Here is an 18,410-nt window from a genome sequence, read left to right as displayed (position 1 = left end):
TTTAGACCACAGCGCCACGCACCAAATAGCAAATAAGGTTTTTCTGCTGCTCCAGGGGGGAGAACCCAAACCGATGGATTCGAAGAAAGGGAATTCTGAGTGAACCTTAGGAAGAGCTTTCTGACATTAAGAGCTGTTTGACAGTGGAAAGGACCCCCTCGGAAGGTGGTAGGCTATCCTTCATTAGGGTTTTTTTAATAAGAGGGTTGGATGATAATAATATAATAATAATTTATTACTTATACCTACCCATCTGGCTAGGTTTCCCCAGCCACTCTGGGTGGCTCCCAACAAAATATTAAAAGCACAATAAAACATCAAATATTAAAAACTTCCCTAAACAGGGCTGCCTTCAGGTGTATTTTCCTTGACATCTGGCGGGAGGGTGTTCCACAGGGTGGGCGCCACTACTGAGAAGGCCCTCTGCCTGGTTCCCTGTAGCTTTGCTTCTCAGTGAGGGAACCACCAGAAGGCCCTTGGCACTGGACCTCAGTGCACCACTCTGTCGAGACAGTCCGCGGGCAGGTAGGGTCTCATCCTGCGTATCAGATGGAGCTGGTAAACAGCTGCCCTGGATACAGAACTGACCTGAGCCTCCATGGACTGTGCACCTGCTCCTTCGGGGGCACAGTTCCATCTGTCAGGGATTCTTGAGTTGCAATTCCTGCATTGCAGGGGGTTGGACTTGATGACCCCCCAGGTTCCCTTCCAACCCTACAATTCTAGGGCTCTATGTCTTCTACCCACAAGACCGTTCCAGTGTCTCGCACACAAGCAGGACGCTCGCTCCAGCAACTGTAAGAAAGCCTTTATTGCAAACAAACATAGCTCAGAAAATAATAATAAAACATAATAATTATTATAATAATACATCTGGAATAGCCCTAAGGGGCCCGTCTGGGTTAATGGGGATGAAGTTATTGACATGTCGTAAAAGGAGGCAACTCATGGAGGAGGCAGGGGGAGGGGGGGCAAGGAGAGGGCAAGGCGGGGGGGGGGGCTTTCTGGCAATGTCACAGAAATGTTTCCAGCCAACTAATGTTGGCTTGTCCACCCGTCTCCCTCTCCAGGCTGGCTGCCGCCCACCCAACTGCAACCTCATTGCATCAGCCTGTTGCCTGCCTGGGCCAGAACTAGGAGGAACCCAACATTGCCAGATAGAAACCTTCCTCCTCCAAGCTACAGAGGGAGTCATGATTTATAGGGGGGGTCAGGGATCTCCCACCCCCAAATGTCCAGCTGAAATCCGGATGGGTCAAGCAAGTCCAATGCAAGCGGTCGGCAGAGGGTCCTGGAGGAACAAAGAGTATTTTCAGCACACAACGGGGCTATTCGCTCGTGGGTTTTCGTCTCTTCTGGAGACAGAGTGTTGGGACCTGGTTCTGATCCTGCAAGGCAATGGTGTTCTTCGATCCTACTTAATTTTTGTGGGTTCATCTGCCGCGCCCAAACTGCAAATGTCCAGGGCAAGGGGGTGTCAGGCACGAGGCTTTGGCTTCAAGCTCCAGAGCGGAGGAGGGCCGGAAGCGGTTCTCCCCCAGATCGGCTGGGCCCACGCTGCTCCCCAAAGATCCCCAGCCTCTCAGGCCTTTTCTGCCTCTGCCTAGTCGCCCCCTCCAAGCCACAGAACAAAACGACAGACAAGCACAGAAGCTACAAGGGCCTACATTGGCGATGCACAAAAGCCTGTTCAAAACCGGTTTAAGCCACTGGGAGGTCCTGCGCACAGGAATCCTGGAGAAGTGAGATTTTGTAGAGGTTTATATTTTAGGAAGCCTCATCTTCATAGAAGCAACAGTCCAGATCAAACTCATGATTTAAGCCCTGCTGAACTGGGGCTGGGGAAACCGAGTTAAAATAACACACAGAGAAAATAATTGTTTTTTATTTCGGGGGGGGGGGTATCACAAAGAGACCTGCTGCTGGAAATCCTTAATGGGCCAAGTAACACCTTCATTGATGGCTTTGTTAAAAAAACCTAGCATCACAGTTCAATAGCCTTTGATTTCTGATTTGCAACTACATGAAGGAGAACACAATACACTTTGCTCCAACATGCAAAGGAGTTCTGGTTTGCTAGCACCATGACATGCCCAACAAATCAACTTCCCCGAGTCAAATATTTCCAGCATCTTCCACCTGAGAAGGCTTAAAATGTCGAAGGCCTTCACTGGGAAACTTCCCAAAGTGCATTTGGGACACTTTTTGCTCTCCTTTAAGCAACCGCAGATCAGAAATCAAAGCTCTATCACAATGCAATGCTATGTTTTCAACAAGGCGGCCACCGAGGAATTTCGATTGACAGGTTGGTCCATCAAGGATTTATATTACTGCGTTTATGAGATGTTAATGTCATTGTAATATAAACTGTATTTTCTTTACACACGTTTTACCTCAACTGAGGGGGGGGAGGGGAACCGAGTCGCCTAGTTTTCGTGAAGGATGAAAGTCCCATCGCTTTCAATGGGTCTTTGTCACAACTAGCCAAACTGGGACCCCAGAAAGTCTCCTACTCAGGTGCAAAGGCAGTTAGACAGGTTCCGAGCCAGTTTAAAATGTACGATGGAGGCAGATCCAAAAAGGGAGGTTCTAATTGAAGCACTTAAAGGCTGGACTTGGCGCAGGGGGTGCTCAGAACCACCTGGTCGTCTTGCACTCTTTCTTCCAAGGATCCCACGCGCCCAGCCATTGCTCAGTTCATCCTGTTTGTCAAACTGCAGGGCAGGAAGAAGTGAGGACCACTTCGACCCAGCCAACAACCCTCCTTCTCTTCCCGTTACACTTGCTTAAGTATTGGCATGGGGTTTGTGGTCCCCCCCCCCTTCATATCCTCAGATATTCTGCCTTGGCGAGGAACCTGCGGTTGGACTGTAAGGAGCAGCAGGGAACGGCACAAGCAAGACCCCATCGTCTGCCCACACCAGTTTCCCCCTTCACTCCTCAATAAGCAGGTCCGTGACAGGCCAACATTTGGCAGCTGCAGTCTTGAGCAGCATGCGATAAGCTTCGCCTGTTGCATTTTCTGCCTGTAACACAGCCGTCCAGGATGCGGGTGGGACGGCAACTAGGGAGGCAGCAGGAGCCAAGAAGTGGCCACGGGGTAGCAAGACGTGCGATGCTGAGGACACTCCGAGGCTGCTGCCCAGTTGGTGAAGCTCCTTATAAGCAAAACCAGGTTGAAAGAGGGCTAAGAGCCTGCTGGCTGCTGCCTGGAACCACAAGGGGGGGGGCTGCAACATGCAGCAGGGATCCTGGTGAGTCGGGGTCTCTCTGCAGCTGTGAAAGAAACACTTAAGCTACTATGGGTCGCAAGGAACCAAGGGGGGTGGGATTCCAGTGACCCAGAGCCTGCAACAGAAGTCTTCTTGGTAAGTATTGCATCAATCGAGGAACTAACACCACCCCAAACACAACTGACTGGGTATCGCTGATGGCAAGGGGGAAAATGTAAAGTTAGGAGGAGCCAGAAACTCCTCAACAAGGTCCAAGCAACCAGGCCTCAAGGAAAGACGGTTCACCCACCAAGACCCCTTTGCCTACCTAATCTGGGCTATGAGCAAGAGGGCAAGGGCACTTCAGGACATTTCGTCTGCAGGACAGAGAGCGTCAAGAGGACGCTCAAGCAAGCTGGGGTAAGCAAAAATGCATGGCAAGGCAGGGTGGGGAGGAAACGGCTCCCCGTAAAACAAGACGCACACACAGCCCCCCCCAAAGGCAACAGAATTTCACTGGGGCACACAAGAGTCCAGTCTATCTGACACCCCACCTGCGGCTTGGGCAGCCACCGGTAGCTCCGAAGGGAGAAAAAGGAGCGCAAGTTCTTATGCGGCCGCACCAGGGGTGCCAGTGCTACTAGAAGTGGGGAGGGTGCTCCTGTCACAGCCAAGTACCACCTTGTCTGGTTCTAAATGGGCCAGAGATGCGCGGAAACACTGGCGCAGGGAGCTGGGCAGCCCACCTCCCGCATCCTTGGGCCACCCCCTCCCCCAGCTGAATAGTTTTGCAGACAGCACACTGCAGAGGCTGGCAGCCAGCTCCCTCTGCTCCTGCCTCCCCCTGCCACCGCCCCCTCTCACGCCCACCCGCCTGGGTTTCAGCATGCAACCGGGGAAATGCCAAGGAAGCACACCTGTGCCAACGTGTTCCGCCCCACCCCAGAACCCTCCCCACAGCACAGAACACCAAGGTGAAGGCCAAACAACTGGACACAAACACAAGGACCGAAAAGAGCTTCCTTGGCTGCTGCCATTGCCCACAACCCCCCCTCCCAACAATTGTTCTTCTGCTCCCTCCTCCCCAAAGGGGTTAGCGCCCATGCCTCCTCCTAACAAACACAAATATTGCATTTAAGTCACCAGTCCAAAAAGATCCGCCAGGCACAAGCAGAGCATCTCTTTTCCCCACAGGTGCCCTGGACCTGGGATTGCCACCAAGGGCTTCCCTAAAACCCTGCGCAAGAAGGGGCCCTTGTGAGCTTCCAAGACTGCCCTCTGCAGAGAGGAGAGCTACCTTCTCCAGTCGGGATCCCTCCATAGCAGCTCAGGTAGTTTAGGAGTGTCGCCTTAGCCTGGAACAAATGCCCAGCCTGGAGGAGGAGCCTTGGAGGGGGGAGGCGTTTGACATTCCTGTGGCCAGAGCTGACCCAGGTTTTTCTCCAGCCTCCTGGGGAAGGGGTGACTTTTACTGAGAGCCAGGAAGCTGCACAGTGCAGAGGTTGGGGGCAAGGGCTGCATCCCTCCCGACTGCAGGAGACCCTTGCATCTTGGCACCCGAGGTACTCCCCCCCCACCCCCAGAGACACCAGAGCGGGTCCTTGAGAGGGGGAAACAAACCATTCCCCAAATGCTAAAGGACCGAACATAAATTCTCCAGCCTTGCTACGAGTCGGGGCAGCGTCCCGCTTTCCCCCTGCACTGCAGCCACAGGGAGCTGCCCCTTTGTTTGTGCACATAAGTACGTTAACCCTTTGCACTGCCCCCCCCAAGCCACACACAAAAAACGGCTGATAGCCAGAGGGATGGCGAAATGCAGACACCTTAGACGATCCAATCACTTTATCAGCTGTGTTGCATGGATCCTGGCTCTCTCATGCTTCTCTTTCCACCCGCTTTCTCCTTGGGCATTTTGCACTTTTCTGGCACGGGGGTCCTTGCCCCCCCCCACATCTGGGCCTCCCCTCCAGACACAGAGTTTCAGCATCTCAACCAGCCTTTGCCTGCTGGGCCTGGCGGGAGCTGGGAATCCAACAGCACTTGTTGGGCCTCAGCTGGGCACAGTCTGGCCAAGACGACCTGACAGCCTGCAGCCCCTCAAGAGCCAGCGTTGTCTGGGGCATGCAGTTTTCACCCCCCCCTTCTCCCCGCTATGGGAGCCTGGACTCCTGTGGGGCTCTCATGCCTCTTATACCCCACAACTCTCTCCTCTGCCACCTGATTGTGCCCTGCCCACGGCTTCTAAAGCACCCGACCCGGTTTTATGTGCAGTCAACACCCTCCCCGCCACGATGCCACCCTCCAACCAGGATGGGTCGACAAAGTGGGCCGGGGATCTGAGAGCTTAAGGCACAGATTCCCCCTCTCGTTGCCTGGGGTCCTTTTTCCAAGGGGTGGCATCCCGAGGGGAGCTTGCAAAGCAGGGGAGGAACAAGCAGCCGGCTGGCACGCCCCAAAACCAACATGGCTGCCCACTGAGCCAATGCAGCAAGCTCTCTAGCCCATCAAGCCAGCCCGGTCTCTGCAGACCAGAGTCAACACACAGTGGGGAAGCCAGAGAGGCAAGCCCCATGGCAGAAGGCAGAACCGAGGTCAAGGGGGCCAAACGGGGGTCACGTGTAAAGTGCTTCGGCTGATTCTCCTGCCCCACAACCCAGCCTTCCCGAGGGGAGGGACCCCTGGACATCCCTCCACTCCTCCTCCTCTTTGGTCAACGCTTCCATACTTCATCCACGCCTACGCTACAGACCAGCCTTGGTCCCAGCCTGGTGGCCTCCCTCCGGGTGTTTTGCAACACAACTCAGTCCCAGCGGAGATGGGGTTTCTGCTCCAAAACACCCGGAGGGCACCAGGCCTGGGGAAGGCAGCTTTGGGTGCTTCTAGGCCACCAGTTGCACCCAGGATTGGGGACAGAGCAGCCACCTCCCCTCTTCACAGCTGCCCAGAGCTCACTGGACGGCCTTGTGGAGGGGCTGCTTCCCACCAGCACCCCCTCCCCAATCCGCAGGCTGAAGACAAAGGAAGCCCAGCTCTCCTCGCAGAGTGGACTTTGCTGCTTGCGCCCAGGATCCGGACCGCTCCGTAGCAACACGCCGCTTCTGAAGCATGCTTAAGTCCTCCCCCCCCTCTCCCAGTCATTGGAGGTTGGGGGGGGGTGTCTTTCCCTCCTTCAACCACCCGCCCCGCTTCTCCGTGAAAAGGCAAAGCATGCAGAGTTCCATCGGGCAGGAGAGGCGCCAAGAGTCTGCTCTGCCTGCGAGGAAGCAAAAGGGGAGCATGGAGATTATGGGCAAGGGTTCTTGGCACAAGTTCGCCACCCCCACCCACCCCACCCCGGAAAATCCAACCATCGGTGTAGCTCCTGCAGCAGACTGGTAATGTTCCTCATCACCCGAATCTCCTGCATTCGGTATAGTCGGTTGCACAGGGCGAACGAGGGAAAGGAGCCCGGGATCTGGTAGGCAGCGAGATCCCCAGTTAGCCCGTTGCCTGCAGAGCCCAGCGGCAGCTGTTCCCATGGTTCCTTTGTGCTGGTCAACTCTGGCTGGCCTCGCACGGCACGGCAGCTAAGGCATCTCCCAGTTAAAAACGTAGGGTGTTGTCCTCATCCTGCACCTGCCACTCTGGACCCCGAAGGCAAGAGATCCCAGCTGGAATTTGCTAGGCGACAGCAGGCATGTGGAAGGAGGGGAAGAAAGCAAGTCCTCTCCAGAGTCCTCTTTTCAAAGGAAGGCCCTATAACATTGCTGCCTGCCAGTCTGGAGACGCTGTCTGCTCGCAGGATGGCCCCTTTCGTAGGTTTCCGCCACATCTGTGCTGCACGAGGCAGTCGAGCAGTTCCGCTGGTTCCTGGGGTGGAGGGAGGAGGGTGTGATACATGGGGGCGGGGGGAGAGATTGTAGGGATGAAGAAAATACACTTGGCACAATGACACCCCCGCGGGCTCAAGCTTCTAGGGGGAGAAGTCTGGTGGCACTGCAAGAAATATCAATCTTTTTCTGTGCCAGGAGATGCAGGAGCAAAGAGGTGTTTTTTGCACGTGTCTCAAGATTTGGGGGTTGGGGGTCGGTGCAGGCTGAGGGCTCTCCTGTCCACAATACATGCATGAGCCCCACCACCTCGCCCCACCACCGGGGGCTGTTTATGTGTGGGAGGTCCTTTGTGGGGAGGGCCAAGCCCAGCCCCCACCAATCTGTGCTTGCACAGCGCCCGTCTTTGGGGAGGAGGAAGCTATCGCAGGGAATCCGGGATGGAGCAGAGTCTGGGGTTGGGGGCGGCGGGGTGGCCCTGGGCCCCCTGCTGGAGCTGCAGGGTGCGGGCCGGGCACGGGATGCCCAGCCAGGCGCGGCCAGGTGCATCCCTGGCCCCCGCCTGGAGCTGCCCCAGGTGGGGCGGGTGAGGAATGACCAGCGAGGCCCTGCTGGCGTGGCAGAGGCAGTGGAGCATTTCGCCAGGGGCGTCCAGCCGCGGCCCCACCAGGCTCTTGGGTTTGGTGGTGATGGGCTGCGGTTGCCCCATGGGCACCACGGAATGGGCGCTGGAGGTGGGCAGCGCTGGCAGGCTCAGCCGGCGCTGGCAGTGGAGCATCTCGGCGTGGGGGTCCATCACGGCCGGCGGGGCACTCAGCTTCGGCCCTTGCTCCGAGCCGGGGGCCACACCCTGGAGGTGTCCAGTGGGGCCCGCTGCTGCGTGGGGACCAGGTGGAGGGTCCGCGGGAAGACTCTGTGGCCCATGAGGGGCTCCGTGCTGTTGCTGTTGCTGCTGCTGTTGCTGCTGCTGTGGCTGCTGCTGCTGTTGCTGCTGCTGCTGCTGCCCGGAGGGGGCAGCCCGATGGACGCCCGGAGTGGGGTCCCCGGGCAGATCCTGGCGGGGGGCCGGCGTGGCCCTCTGCGCGGCCGAGGTGGGGTCCCCGGGGAGGGGGGCCTGCTGCTGGAGGCCAGGAGCCACCGCCAAGAGGGCTCCGGCCAGCGGGTCAGCGCCCAGGACCTGCCGGTGGGTCCTCTGGTGCGCTCGGAGGGCCGACTCTCCCTTGAAGCGCTTGGGGCAGCAGGAGCAGGCGTGGGGCCTCTGCTGGGAGTGGGTGCGCTGGTGGGCAGCAAGGTTGCCCTTCTGGCTGAAGCGGCGGCCGCAGGTGGCGCAGGGGAAGGGCCTCTCGCCCGAGTGGATGCGGCGGTGGGTGATGAGGTTGGCGCGCTGGTTGAAGCGCTTCCCGCACTCGGTGCAGGCGAAAGGCTTCTCGCCCGTGTGGATCCGCTGGTGGGTGATGAGGTTGGGCCGCTGGCTGAAGCTCTTCCCGCAGACGTTGCAGGGGAAGGGCTTCTCCGTCTGGCGGCTGCCCCGCGGCACGGGCGTCTTGGGCTCTGGGGCAATCAGCCCCTCCTGGACGGCGTGGGTGCGCTGGTGAGCCGCCAGGTTGGCCTTCTGGCTGAAGCGCTTGCCACAGCGCAGGCAGGGGAAGGGCCGCTCGCCTGTGTGCACCCGCTGGTGCGTCAGCAGGTTGGGGCGCTGGCGGAAGCGCTTGCCGCACTCTAGGCAGGGGTAGGGCTTCTCGCCCGTGTGGATGCGCCCATGCGTGATGAGACCCTGCTTCTGGCGGAAGCACTTCCCACAAACCACGCAGGCGAAGGGGCCCGAGCCCAGGCCCTGAGAGGGGCGCCCGGGGCCACACAGGCCCGGCTCACATGAGGCCGCTTCCTCCTTCTTGACACGAGGCTGCTGTGCCCGCAGCTGGGCAGCGTTGGGCGCCAGGAAAAGGCCCGCTCGGGAGCTGTCGGGGAAGAGCTGGTAGCGCTCTAAGCTGGCCACAAAGCCCTTCTGGCCACCTTCCTCCTCCTTGATGGCCTTGCCGCGGCCGGCTGCTCCTGAAGGGGGTGGGAAGAGAGAAAGGGGGAGGGAGAAAAGAGGTGGAAATGAAGCATGAGAAGGGGCGAGAGGAACAAAGCACAAGGAGGCCTTTGCAGAAGAAGGGAGAAGCTTCGTTTTGTGCACAAATTCTCTCGGGAAAAGAATCAAAGGCCACTCCTAAGCTTATGAGAGAATGTATAACCCAATCTGGGGTATGGTAGGCAGGGTTAAGCTTACATATATGGTGAGAACCAGACAGGGCAGACGACAAGGCAATGTATTTATCAATTAATGGACTGTTTTTACAATATACTGAAGTAATAAGGTCCAGGATAATGTGAGCCCACTTCACTTGTGTTACTTGAAACCTGGTGGTATTTATTATTTTATTTTGGTATGGAACTTTGTTCCTATATGTTTATTTCTAGTTATTCCTTTCTTATTTTACTTGGCCTCTATTGCTATACTTGCCATGTTATAAATATATGTAAACAACAACAACAAAATAAAATATGTAAACAATAAAAAAACCAACTAAAGAATAAGAATAAGGAAGTATGCCGTGAATGTTTAGGGCCAGGCTGCTGGGGGAGTGAAAAGGTCCACAACATGCCATATTTTTACGCAGGCAACGATCCAGACAACATCCAGCATGTACATTCAGGGCTGGGAGGGGAGCAAACCATTTTATTTTATTTTTAGAATAAAGGGGTTGTTCTTATCCGTCTGCCTCAAGAGACAATGGAGTGCACCTCGAGGGGTGAGGTCAAACAGCCGGCAAATCGCAGCACCTGCTGTGGCTGCAGAGAATGGTAAATAAATGGATACCTCGTTATTTATTATTTTAGAACAGAAGTGGCTCTCCCAAATATCGTCCGGCTCCCAACTCCCATCAGTTCCCTTCGCCAGCATAGTCTCTGGCCAGGGATTATGGGAACTGAAGTCCAATGTCACCCAAAGGGCCACAGGCTCCTTCCCCATTGGCCTGGCAACCCAACACTGCTCCTGGAGTCAGCCAATAGGCAACACCCTCACCTTGGCAGGAGCCTGTGCACAGCTTGCCTTCCTCCAGCTTCTGGCGATCCGTGACGCCAAGCTCTTCCCACCGTTCGATCCAGGATAAGCTCTCGGGTTTGAAGAACCGGTAGCCTGGCGCAGGGAAGAAGGGGTTAAGTTTTGCTGCCTGCTCTCTGTGTGTGAAAAACCTGCACTCGCCTTCTTAGCCAACAGGGAGACTCAGAAGAAGATGAAGGGGCCACACCTGCAGAGGGACCGAAGCCAAAAGGTACCACAGGCACTGTGTGACAAGGGCCTCCAGAAACTCTGGCCGTGGCCTCCGTGGCTTTTATCTCTGTTTCTGGAAGGTGGGCTGAAGTGACAGCAAGGCATATTTGCAGCAGTGCAAGAGAAAACTGGGGGGGGGGGAGCAGCAGCAAGAAGAGAACCTCCACCTTTTCAAGGGTCACAGTTATAATATCACCACCACATTCTGTAACAGCCACCCCCAAACTGGTGCCCTCCAGAGCAGTTGTTCTCAAACACTGCGCCTTGTTCTCAAACACTGTTCTCAACCCCAGCGCCCCCAACCCTACTCTTAAGCTTATTATTCAGAACAGCAGTTCTGAATACGACCCACCAAGGAATATGATAGCGCAATAAAATTAGAAACCGTTAACAATTAATTGCACAAATATTCCAAATCTAAATTTAGTTCGATTAATTCAACAAAACTGATGAAGGTGATCCAGTGCTCCCACTCTGCTTGGTGGCTTACCTGGGCAGGGATCTGCTGGAATCCCTCTGCTAGAGTCCAGCTGATCACCAACACACTGCTCTCCAGCACGCTCGATCCGAGACAGGAGATCAGGTTTGAGAACCGGGTAGCCTGGAGAAGGAGGAACACCATTACGCTCCATTGCGGTGGCTTTTAAAAGGCTGACTCAGGTTTCCACACCTGGCACAGAGAAAGGAGCACTCCTTGAAGGCAGATGCATTGGAGAGGCGGCCCCCTCTGTACCCCACAACACCCCAGGGCAGGATCTTAAAGGTAGAGGGCTTCTTTCCAGTAAACATATCTACCGCAGGATCACATCTACACACGAAAGCAAATGTATGGCAAACGGATGGAGGAAGAGGACTGTTAATGGCTATTGGCTCTAGTCTGCCTCCACAGTCAGATTGCAATGCTTCGGAATCCCAGTTGCCAGAAGCCAAGGGATGGGGGAGAGCTGCTGTTGAGCTCGGATTCTGCTTGCATCTGGTGGGGCCATCGGGATTCTGGGCTGGATGGGCCACTGGCCGGATCCAGCAGGCTCTTCTTATGTTAAGTAACCCCAATGAACTCCTGCACCAAAGCAGACTCAGCCAGCCGCCACCAAGCATGCTGTTGAAACCTCAGAGCTGGGCTCCAGCGTCACATGCTAGGGGGAAGCTGTGCTGGCTCTTCACCTGGGGACCCTCTGCTGCCTGGAGTGGAGACCTAACAATTGGGAGGAAAGAGGCTGACTGACTCTCTGGCCCTCACAATACAGTCGTACCTTGGATCCCAAATGCCTTGTGACTCAAACGTTTTGGCTCCCAAACACTGCAACCCCGGAAGTGAGTTTTCCAGTTTGCGAACGTTCTTTGGAATTCAAATGTCCGATGCAGCTTACGCAGCTTCCAATCGGCTGCAGGAGCTTCCTGCAGCCAATCAGAAGCCGCACTATGGTTTCCAAATGTTTTAGAAGTTAAACGGAGTTCCAGAACGTTTGACTTCCGAGGTACCACTGTATCTGCAGTTGTACGGTAGTTTCTCTGCCTCGTTCCGCATTGCCTGGTGAAGGAAGCTCGCCCCTCTTGAGCAGAGCCAGCGTGAATGAGGAGACGAGCCTTTCTGAGGCTCCCAACAGGCAAGCCAACAAAGCTTTTGGCAAGCAACCGCCTCCCCCAAACAAAACCAGTGGCATCTTACCCAGGGAAGTGACCAGCTCGTAGTTCTCCATCACCACACCCAGCGACTCCTTGCGGATTCTCCGGGACCTCCTCCGGGGAGACGCAGACCAGGGGAGGCTCAGACGTCACCTGCTGCGACAAGATGGACCGGTCAGCGCTTGCCCTGCTCTGAGGAAGCCACTTCAGGACCAGGAAGCCCAACCCGGGAGCGGCAGGAGCCCCTTTATACCAAAGCCACAGCCTCGGACCAGCAGGGATGTGCTCCCCAGATGTGGCTGGACTATAACTCCCATCAGCCCCACCAGGATGGCTACAATGCATCCAGATGCTGGAAACCACCGGGGGGGGGGGGAGAGGGCTCTGGTGCTCATGCTCTGCTCCCTGGTTTCCCACCGAGGCATCTAGGGGGCAAAAGTGAGAACGGGATGTTTATGGCCAGCGGCCAGGAATGACAGGAGATGCCTTCAAGGACCGAACCTGGGGCTTTCTGCATTCAAAGCAGGTGTTGTGCCACCGAGGACCCAGTGGGAACGCTACAAGTTCATGATGGGGAGAAAGATTAGACGCAGCACCTCTCACGGAGTTCTCAAAGAACTCAAATGTGCAGCGGCTGATCTTCTAACAAAAAAAATATGTCACTTGTTCCTCAGATCAGCCTCCATACCTGAGGATTGGAAAGTATCCATTGTGACAACGGTTTTTGTAAAGGGATCTAAGGGGGATCCTGGAAATTACAGGCTGGTTGGCTTAACGTCTGTTTTTTGAAGACTGTTGTAAACTATTGTTGCCAGATAAAATATTCAAGCTTATAGGAGGAGGAGCCGTCCTGAAGCTGGACTGGGTGGGGCACTGGCCTGATCCAGCAGGCACTTCTTAGGTTCTATGCCTATGTTGTGTGTGCTTCGCATTGGGGGGGCTCCCACCCCCACCCTATCTGTGGGAGGAAGCCCTACACGCCTAGCGCTAGTCACCATCATCAAATGGTGGCATCCGCTGGAGCCAAGCCATGCCCATCAAAGTGCACAGGGTGGAGATGGTCAACATGGTGGCCTCCAGAAGATGATGGCATCCCATCAGCCCCAGGCAGAATGGTCAGTGTTCAGGGCTGAGGAGCCTTCCCCAAGCAAGGCAGCTGCCCCAGAGAGCTCCAACCCACGGCTCAGACTTCCCCTGCCCTCACCCTACCTGGGCAGCCCCCCTTGCAGGCATTTCCTAGGACAGTTATCCAGGGAGGGGAGACCATGTTTCTCCTCGGCAACAGGATTCGTCCTGCGAGTCTGACCATCCTTCTGGCGGTTTATTTTTGCTGCTCCTTCTGAAAGGCCCTGCATCAACCGGGAGGAGAAGAGGTTAAGCAAACAGGGTGCTGAGGCCCAGTGTAGCCCAAGCCCCCTGCAAATCATCTAGCTTTGCTCAATTGCTCCGAGTCTCTGTGGAAAAGCTAACTGCTTGTTGTTGTTGTTTTGAAAGCACTAGATTCAACCGTTAGGGCATCTGGCCAGCTGCCGTGAGAACAGGATGCTGAACGAGAAGGGCCACTGGCCTGATCCAGCAGACTCTTCTTATGTTCATTACTGCATACCGAACACAGAAACTCAAGAAAGAATATACATTTCATAAGCTCATTTGCAGCCTCTGGGAGACAAGCTGGCCCAATAAAAGGTACCCTTTCACCTGGAAATGCTTGCCAGGGAGACAAAAGCACCGACATGCTGCCAGGTCTCCTCTCCATTTGCAGACACACAGACACCACTTGGGATAGGGGGGGAGGGGGGAGAGACATGTGAATTGCAAGACCAAAGGAAGCAGCAGCCGGTGCCAAAGAACAGGTTGAGGACTACAGTGGCAGAGTCAGGGACTAGATGGCCCTTGGGGGTCCCATCAAACTCTGCAATTCTACGATTCCTGCCCAGAAATAGATGATGCTAAAGCTGCTGTGTTTCATATGCTAAGGGGTCGGGGTCACTCCACATCCAAAAACAAAGAAAAGGTGAAGGAAACCACAACCCAAACGAGCAGAAGCCTCTTCCTGATGAGTTTTCTTCATCTTTTCTGGCTGTACACTATTTGTTTTTGTTTTTAATGGGGAGACCGTCCACTATTTTAAAAAAAAGAGTAAGAAGGGATATGGTGGATGGTTATAAAATTATGCATGGTAAAAATTACTGTATGCATTGCAGCAGGTTGGACTGGATAACCCTTTGGGTTGTTTCCGTGCCTACAAATTTATGATTCTATAAGAAAATGGAGGGAGGGAATCTCACCCCCCCTACTACTACCTCAGGCAATGATAGAGGGCAGAGGCAGGCAGGCCAAAGTAACACCCTCTGCTCCCGACTGCTGCAGAGAGAGTTCTGCCACCAATGCTCAGCAAGGAGGGTCCTGGCGAGGTTTTCTGTTTTTATGCTTTGCCACTGCTTCATAGCAACCCCACTGTGGGGTTTTTATTTTACTTGTACACCTTGAAAAGGATTTGTAACCTTAGACACATAAATAACATGATAATACAATGAAATTTATGGGCAAGGGATTCAAGACAGGAAACGGAAAGGACTTCTTTGGACAATTCACTTGTGGAACTTGTTGCCAGAAGACTCAGTGGTGGCTACTAAAAGAGGATTAGACAAATCCTTGAAGGCTACTGAATGGCTACTAGTCATGGTGGCTTTCTGCAGTCTCATGGATGCCACAGAATACCATTGGCTGTGAGGCACTAGCTCACGAGAGAGTTCTTGCTTTCATTTCCCACTTGGGGACTTCCTGACACAGCAAGGCTTTCCCCCCTGAGCCTCTGCCGACACTTCTTCTGCCTTCTGGTCCACTGCCTTCCCATCCTTACTTTAACTGCCTGATCCCAAGATCTCAGGGCACTGCGGAATCTGACCCAGAAAACACAGCCTTGGAATCTTGGACAAAGAAGCCAGCATCCTGAATGTCGAGCTTCTTTTTTCTTCAAAAAGGTTCCTACAGAAGTCCCTGGCCCTTAGGAAAGTTGCTTTTCATCCGCATGGAGGCTTAGACAGAGTCAAAGGTAGCAAAGCAAATGCTAGAACTGAGCGGGGATCACAGCATCACAGAATTGCAGAGGATCCAAAGGGTCATCTAGTCCAATCCGCTACAATACCGGAATCACAGCTAAACATCCCTGGCAGACGGCCATCCAAACTCTGTTTAAAAACCTCAAACAAAGAAGGAAAGTCCACCACCTTCCAATGTGGTGAACCTGGGTTTCAAAACTGAAACTTAATAGCCTGCCCACTGAACTGGGAATGTGAATGTGAAGGACACAGTGAAACACTCTGACCAAGAGAGAGGGGATGCCTTGTTCCAAGGACAGGAATCAGCACAAAATATAGTCTGCAGGGGGTGAGGAAAGGACGGAATTGCCTCCAGCAATGCCACCCCAAGTCCCCACTCTCTCTTGGTCCAGCCTGGCAGACAGAATGAGGAGGGAGCAGCTGCCCAGCCTGCCCCATCATTCCTTCTCAGGCTGCTCCTTACAGTCTCTGGAGATATCCCATTCCAAAACTGCCTTCTCTGGAAGACAGGTGGGAGCAGGATCTGCTGTTGCAGCCATTCCACAGTTCTTCTGCCATGTCCATTCAAAGGCACAGACCCATTCCCACAGCCAGAGGAACATGTCTCGCCAAGATAGTTTTTGCCCAAAAGCAAATTACAAAAACTTTCACATAAGGTTTATTCCACTTGGGAAAGGTGCTCTCTTTCAGACAAAAGCTTTGAAATCTGAACTGATTAATGGGGGGAATAAAAAGACAAATCCCTTCTTAGTACAAAATGTTTAAGGAATTGAAAGTTGTGCAGCAGTTAACCTTAGCAAGCTGAGGTTAATCGCTTCCTGCCACACTTTGCTGTCAAGATGGGAAACTCAAACCACGGCCAGAAGCACTCAAGGAAAATCTAGAAGCTAGTTAAGGATCCAGGAAAGAAACTGGAGAACAGGCCCGACAGTGAACAAAGCTCCACTCCTTGACAGCCCAATCTCCTCCAACTCAGCGCCAAAGCCCCACCCGCCAGCCAGCCCCACTTCAGCCTTCCCAGCACAACCCACAAAGCAGAAAACAAGCCATTTTTAGCAGCGGACCCAGAAATACAACAGCAATTCCCTCACTTGTCCCCAGAGGCTGCAAATATCTTTTTGACCTCTGCCATCCGCACGTTTTCCAACTGAACTGCAAGGGCAACTTTCTGCCAAGGCTCAAGGGCTAGAGAGAAGTCTTTGCTTTTCCCCACTCTGGCAACTACCTGCTACTTTTTTTTTCCAGCACCAGCCTAGCCAGGTTGGAAGAAACCCTCAGGTTCTGATTACCAGCATCACCTTTCAAAGGCAACTAGGCAAGTCGATTTTCAACTATTTTTCAACTTGGCTCTGATTTGGGGTTGGCAAATCACTAAGTCAAAAGAGTTGGCCATTTAAGGCAGCAATGCTGCACCTGCTTTAGCTAGGAAGGTTGGTTTGCTGGACACAATGGAATTTACCTCCAAGTAAACGTGCACAGGATTGTGCAAACATCAACCTTTGAAATTTCCAGTTCTCTACCTGTATCTTGAAATAATAGGTTGGGGGTGGTTCACACTCAACAGCTAAAACACTTACCCAGGAGAAATTCCCACTTAATTTGATTAAACTTGCTTCAGAGTAGACATGCAAAGGATTGTCCTATAATTCTACCACTACTGCCCTACTCCACTACTCCAGGGGCGACCAGAGGCTACATCCATCTATGGGAAAAATGTGAATGGGCACCTAATAAGCCCCATTTTACAGGTACAGTATAAAACTGCCAAAGTTCAGATGAATATGAATGCCTACCGAGAGAAGCCCTTTTTGGATTACAGGCATTTCCAGGTTTCGACCATTCAGATAAAAAAGGGCACGGTCTCCCTCTTACCCACTGCATCCATCATTTCCACAAGTTCGGAAGGCCCCCAAGCCAATCTTTGCCATGGCTAAGGGCAGCCAGCCCTGTCCTCTCAAGGCCCAGGAGGAGGGCTGGGAAGCCTCAACCGAAACCCTAAAGCCCCAGGACAACGTTAGGTCAAAATGAACGAATAAGGTGGGCGGGTGGCACCACCCAAAGGTGCCCCAGGGCCCACCCATCGACCCTGGGTAGGGAAACAGGCTCCCCGGGCAATCTGCTCTGGAGCCAGCCTTTTGTGCAGAGGAAACTTCAGGAATTCGGGAGGGACTGGGAAAGGGGGGCTGAGGTGGGGGAAAGGGGGGGGCGAAATGCATTCAATGCACGCGGACGCAGAGGGGAGCACACACCGCCCTAAAGGGGTGCCATGGGGAGGAGGGGGAGCAGCACTCGGGGGGGGGGGGAAGCAGAAAGAGAGCCTGCCACTTACTCCCACGGGACGGAAGGAGGGAGGGACTTTTGAGACCCCACCTCCAGCAGGACCCTTTGAGGGGGGTGAAGGGTCCAGACCTGGGTTTTATCCAGCTACGCAGGGAGGGCCCCCTCCCACCTCCCGCGGAGGAGCTTCCCCTGCACACACACACACACCTCAGGCGCCCCCCCCCATCCGCGAGGCCTCTCCCTGTTTCGGGAGCTGCTCCTTCCCCTCACCCACGGGGCCCCCCGACCCGCCCTTCCCTCGCCCCCCACCCCACCGCCAGGGCGGCCCCCCGACCCTCTTCTCCCTCCCCCCCGCCCCGCTCACCAGGCCGCGCGGTGACCCCCTGACCCAGCAGGCGGTGTTGCCATAGCAACACCGTGACGGTCCCCGGCCGTGGCGGACGCGAGGCCCGCGTCACCGACGCATCATCGTCGGGCCCGGTGACCTCACGCGATGACGTCAAGCGGCGGAGGGGCGAGGCCTCGTCTTTTCTTTTCCTTTTGCCCCCTCCTTCTTGCCGTCTCCTCACGCGCTGTTATATATACATATATATGTATAGATAATTTTTTTATTTTAATAGAGCAAAAAGGACCCGGATGAAGGAACCGGAAAGGCCCGCTCGCTCTCTTCCCCCCAAGCCCCGCCCCTTTTCGCCCTCCACAATGCACGCACTTCCGCTTCCCTGCTTCTCCTCACGGACCTTTCCCCCCCCTTTTTTTCTTACCCCCGCCCGGACTCTGAAAGGAGATTGGCGGAAAGTAACCCGCCGCGCGGTATCATGGGAGAGCGAGTTCCCGCCGGGCGCTGAGGCAGGAAATGGGGGGCCGTCCCGTTTGCCCGAGAAGCGTGGGAGGGGATTCTCGCGATGGCGTCCGGGTTTCGCGGCTTACCTCTCGCGAGAGGATCTTCCGCGCAGGGCACCATGGGAAAAGTAGTTCTGCGGGATGTGCCTGAGGCCTGCATCGGAAGGCCTCAACTCCTTTGCGTTGGGGAGAAGGAGAGAAAGGAGGAGGAGCAAAGCCAACGCCGTACGTTTCAAGCGCAACCAGATAGTTAAACCAC

General features: G+C 54.7%; 1 protein-coding gene across 5 annotated transcripts; it reads right to left on the bottom strand.

Annotated features, from left to right (window-relative positions):
- Nucleotides 1–793: 793 nt before the first annotated feature.
- On the bottom strand, nt 794–18,170 carry LOC118091884 (zinc finger protein 250). 5 transcript variants are annotated; one of them, XM_035129441.2, is made up of 6 exons: nt 18,073–18,170; nt 13,176–13,315; nt 12,010–12,122; nt 10,831–10,941; nt 10,092–10,205; nt 794–9,073 (listed from the first exon to the last, which is right to left on the bottom strand). In XM_035129441.2, exons 3-6 carry the CDS (start codon nt 12,038–12,040, stop codon nt 7,443–7,445), a joined length of 1,887 nt encoding a protein of 628 aa, XP_034985332.1. In that variant the 5' UTR covers nt 12,041–12,122; nt 13,176–13,315; nt 18,073–18,170; the 3' UTR covers nt 794–7,442. The 5 variants fall into 5 exon arrangements, with proteins under 5 accessions (XP_034985332.1, XP_034985331.1, XP_034985334.1 ...); XM_035129440.2 differs by lacking the exon at nt 18,073–18,170 and adding an exon at nt 17,673–17,980; XM_035129443.2 differs by lacking the exon at nt 18,073–18,170 and adding an exon at nt 17,673–17,980 and having other exon boundaries at nt 12,010–12,119.
- Between the last annotated feature and the right edge of the window lie 240 nt (nt 18,171–18,410).

The sequence above is a fragment of the Zootoca vivipara genome, chromosome 12 (assembly GCF_963506605.1).
Source record: "Zootoca vivipara chromosome 12, rZooViv1.1, whole genome shotgun sequence".
Classification (NCBI taxonomy): Eukaryota; Metazoa; Chordata; class Lepidosauria; order Squamata; family Lacertidae; genus Zootoca; species Zootoca vivipara.
Note: the sequence above shows the minus strand (reverse complement) of the source record. Positions and strands in the feature narration are given on the sequence as shown.

Bases quoted from the DNA above. Each gene is read 5' to 3' on its own strand.
- LOC118091884 (XM_035129441.2), bottom strand. From the start codon at position 12,040: ATGGAGAACTACGAGCTGGTCACTTCCCTGG. The intron at 10,942-12,009 runs GTAAGATGCCAC...CTCCTTCTCCAG, and splicing joins CGAGCTGGTCACTTCCCTGG to GCTACCCGGTTCTCAAACCT. The intron at 10,206-10,830 runs GTAAGCCACCAA...TCCCTGCGCCAG, and splicing joins TCCAGCAGATCCCTGCCCAG to GCTACCGGTTCTTCAAACCC.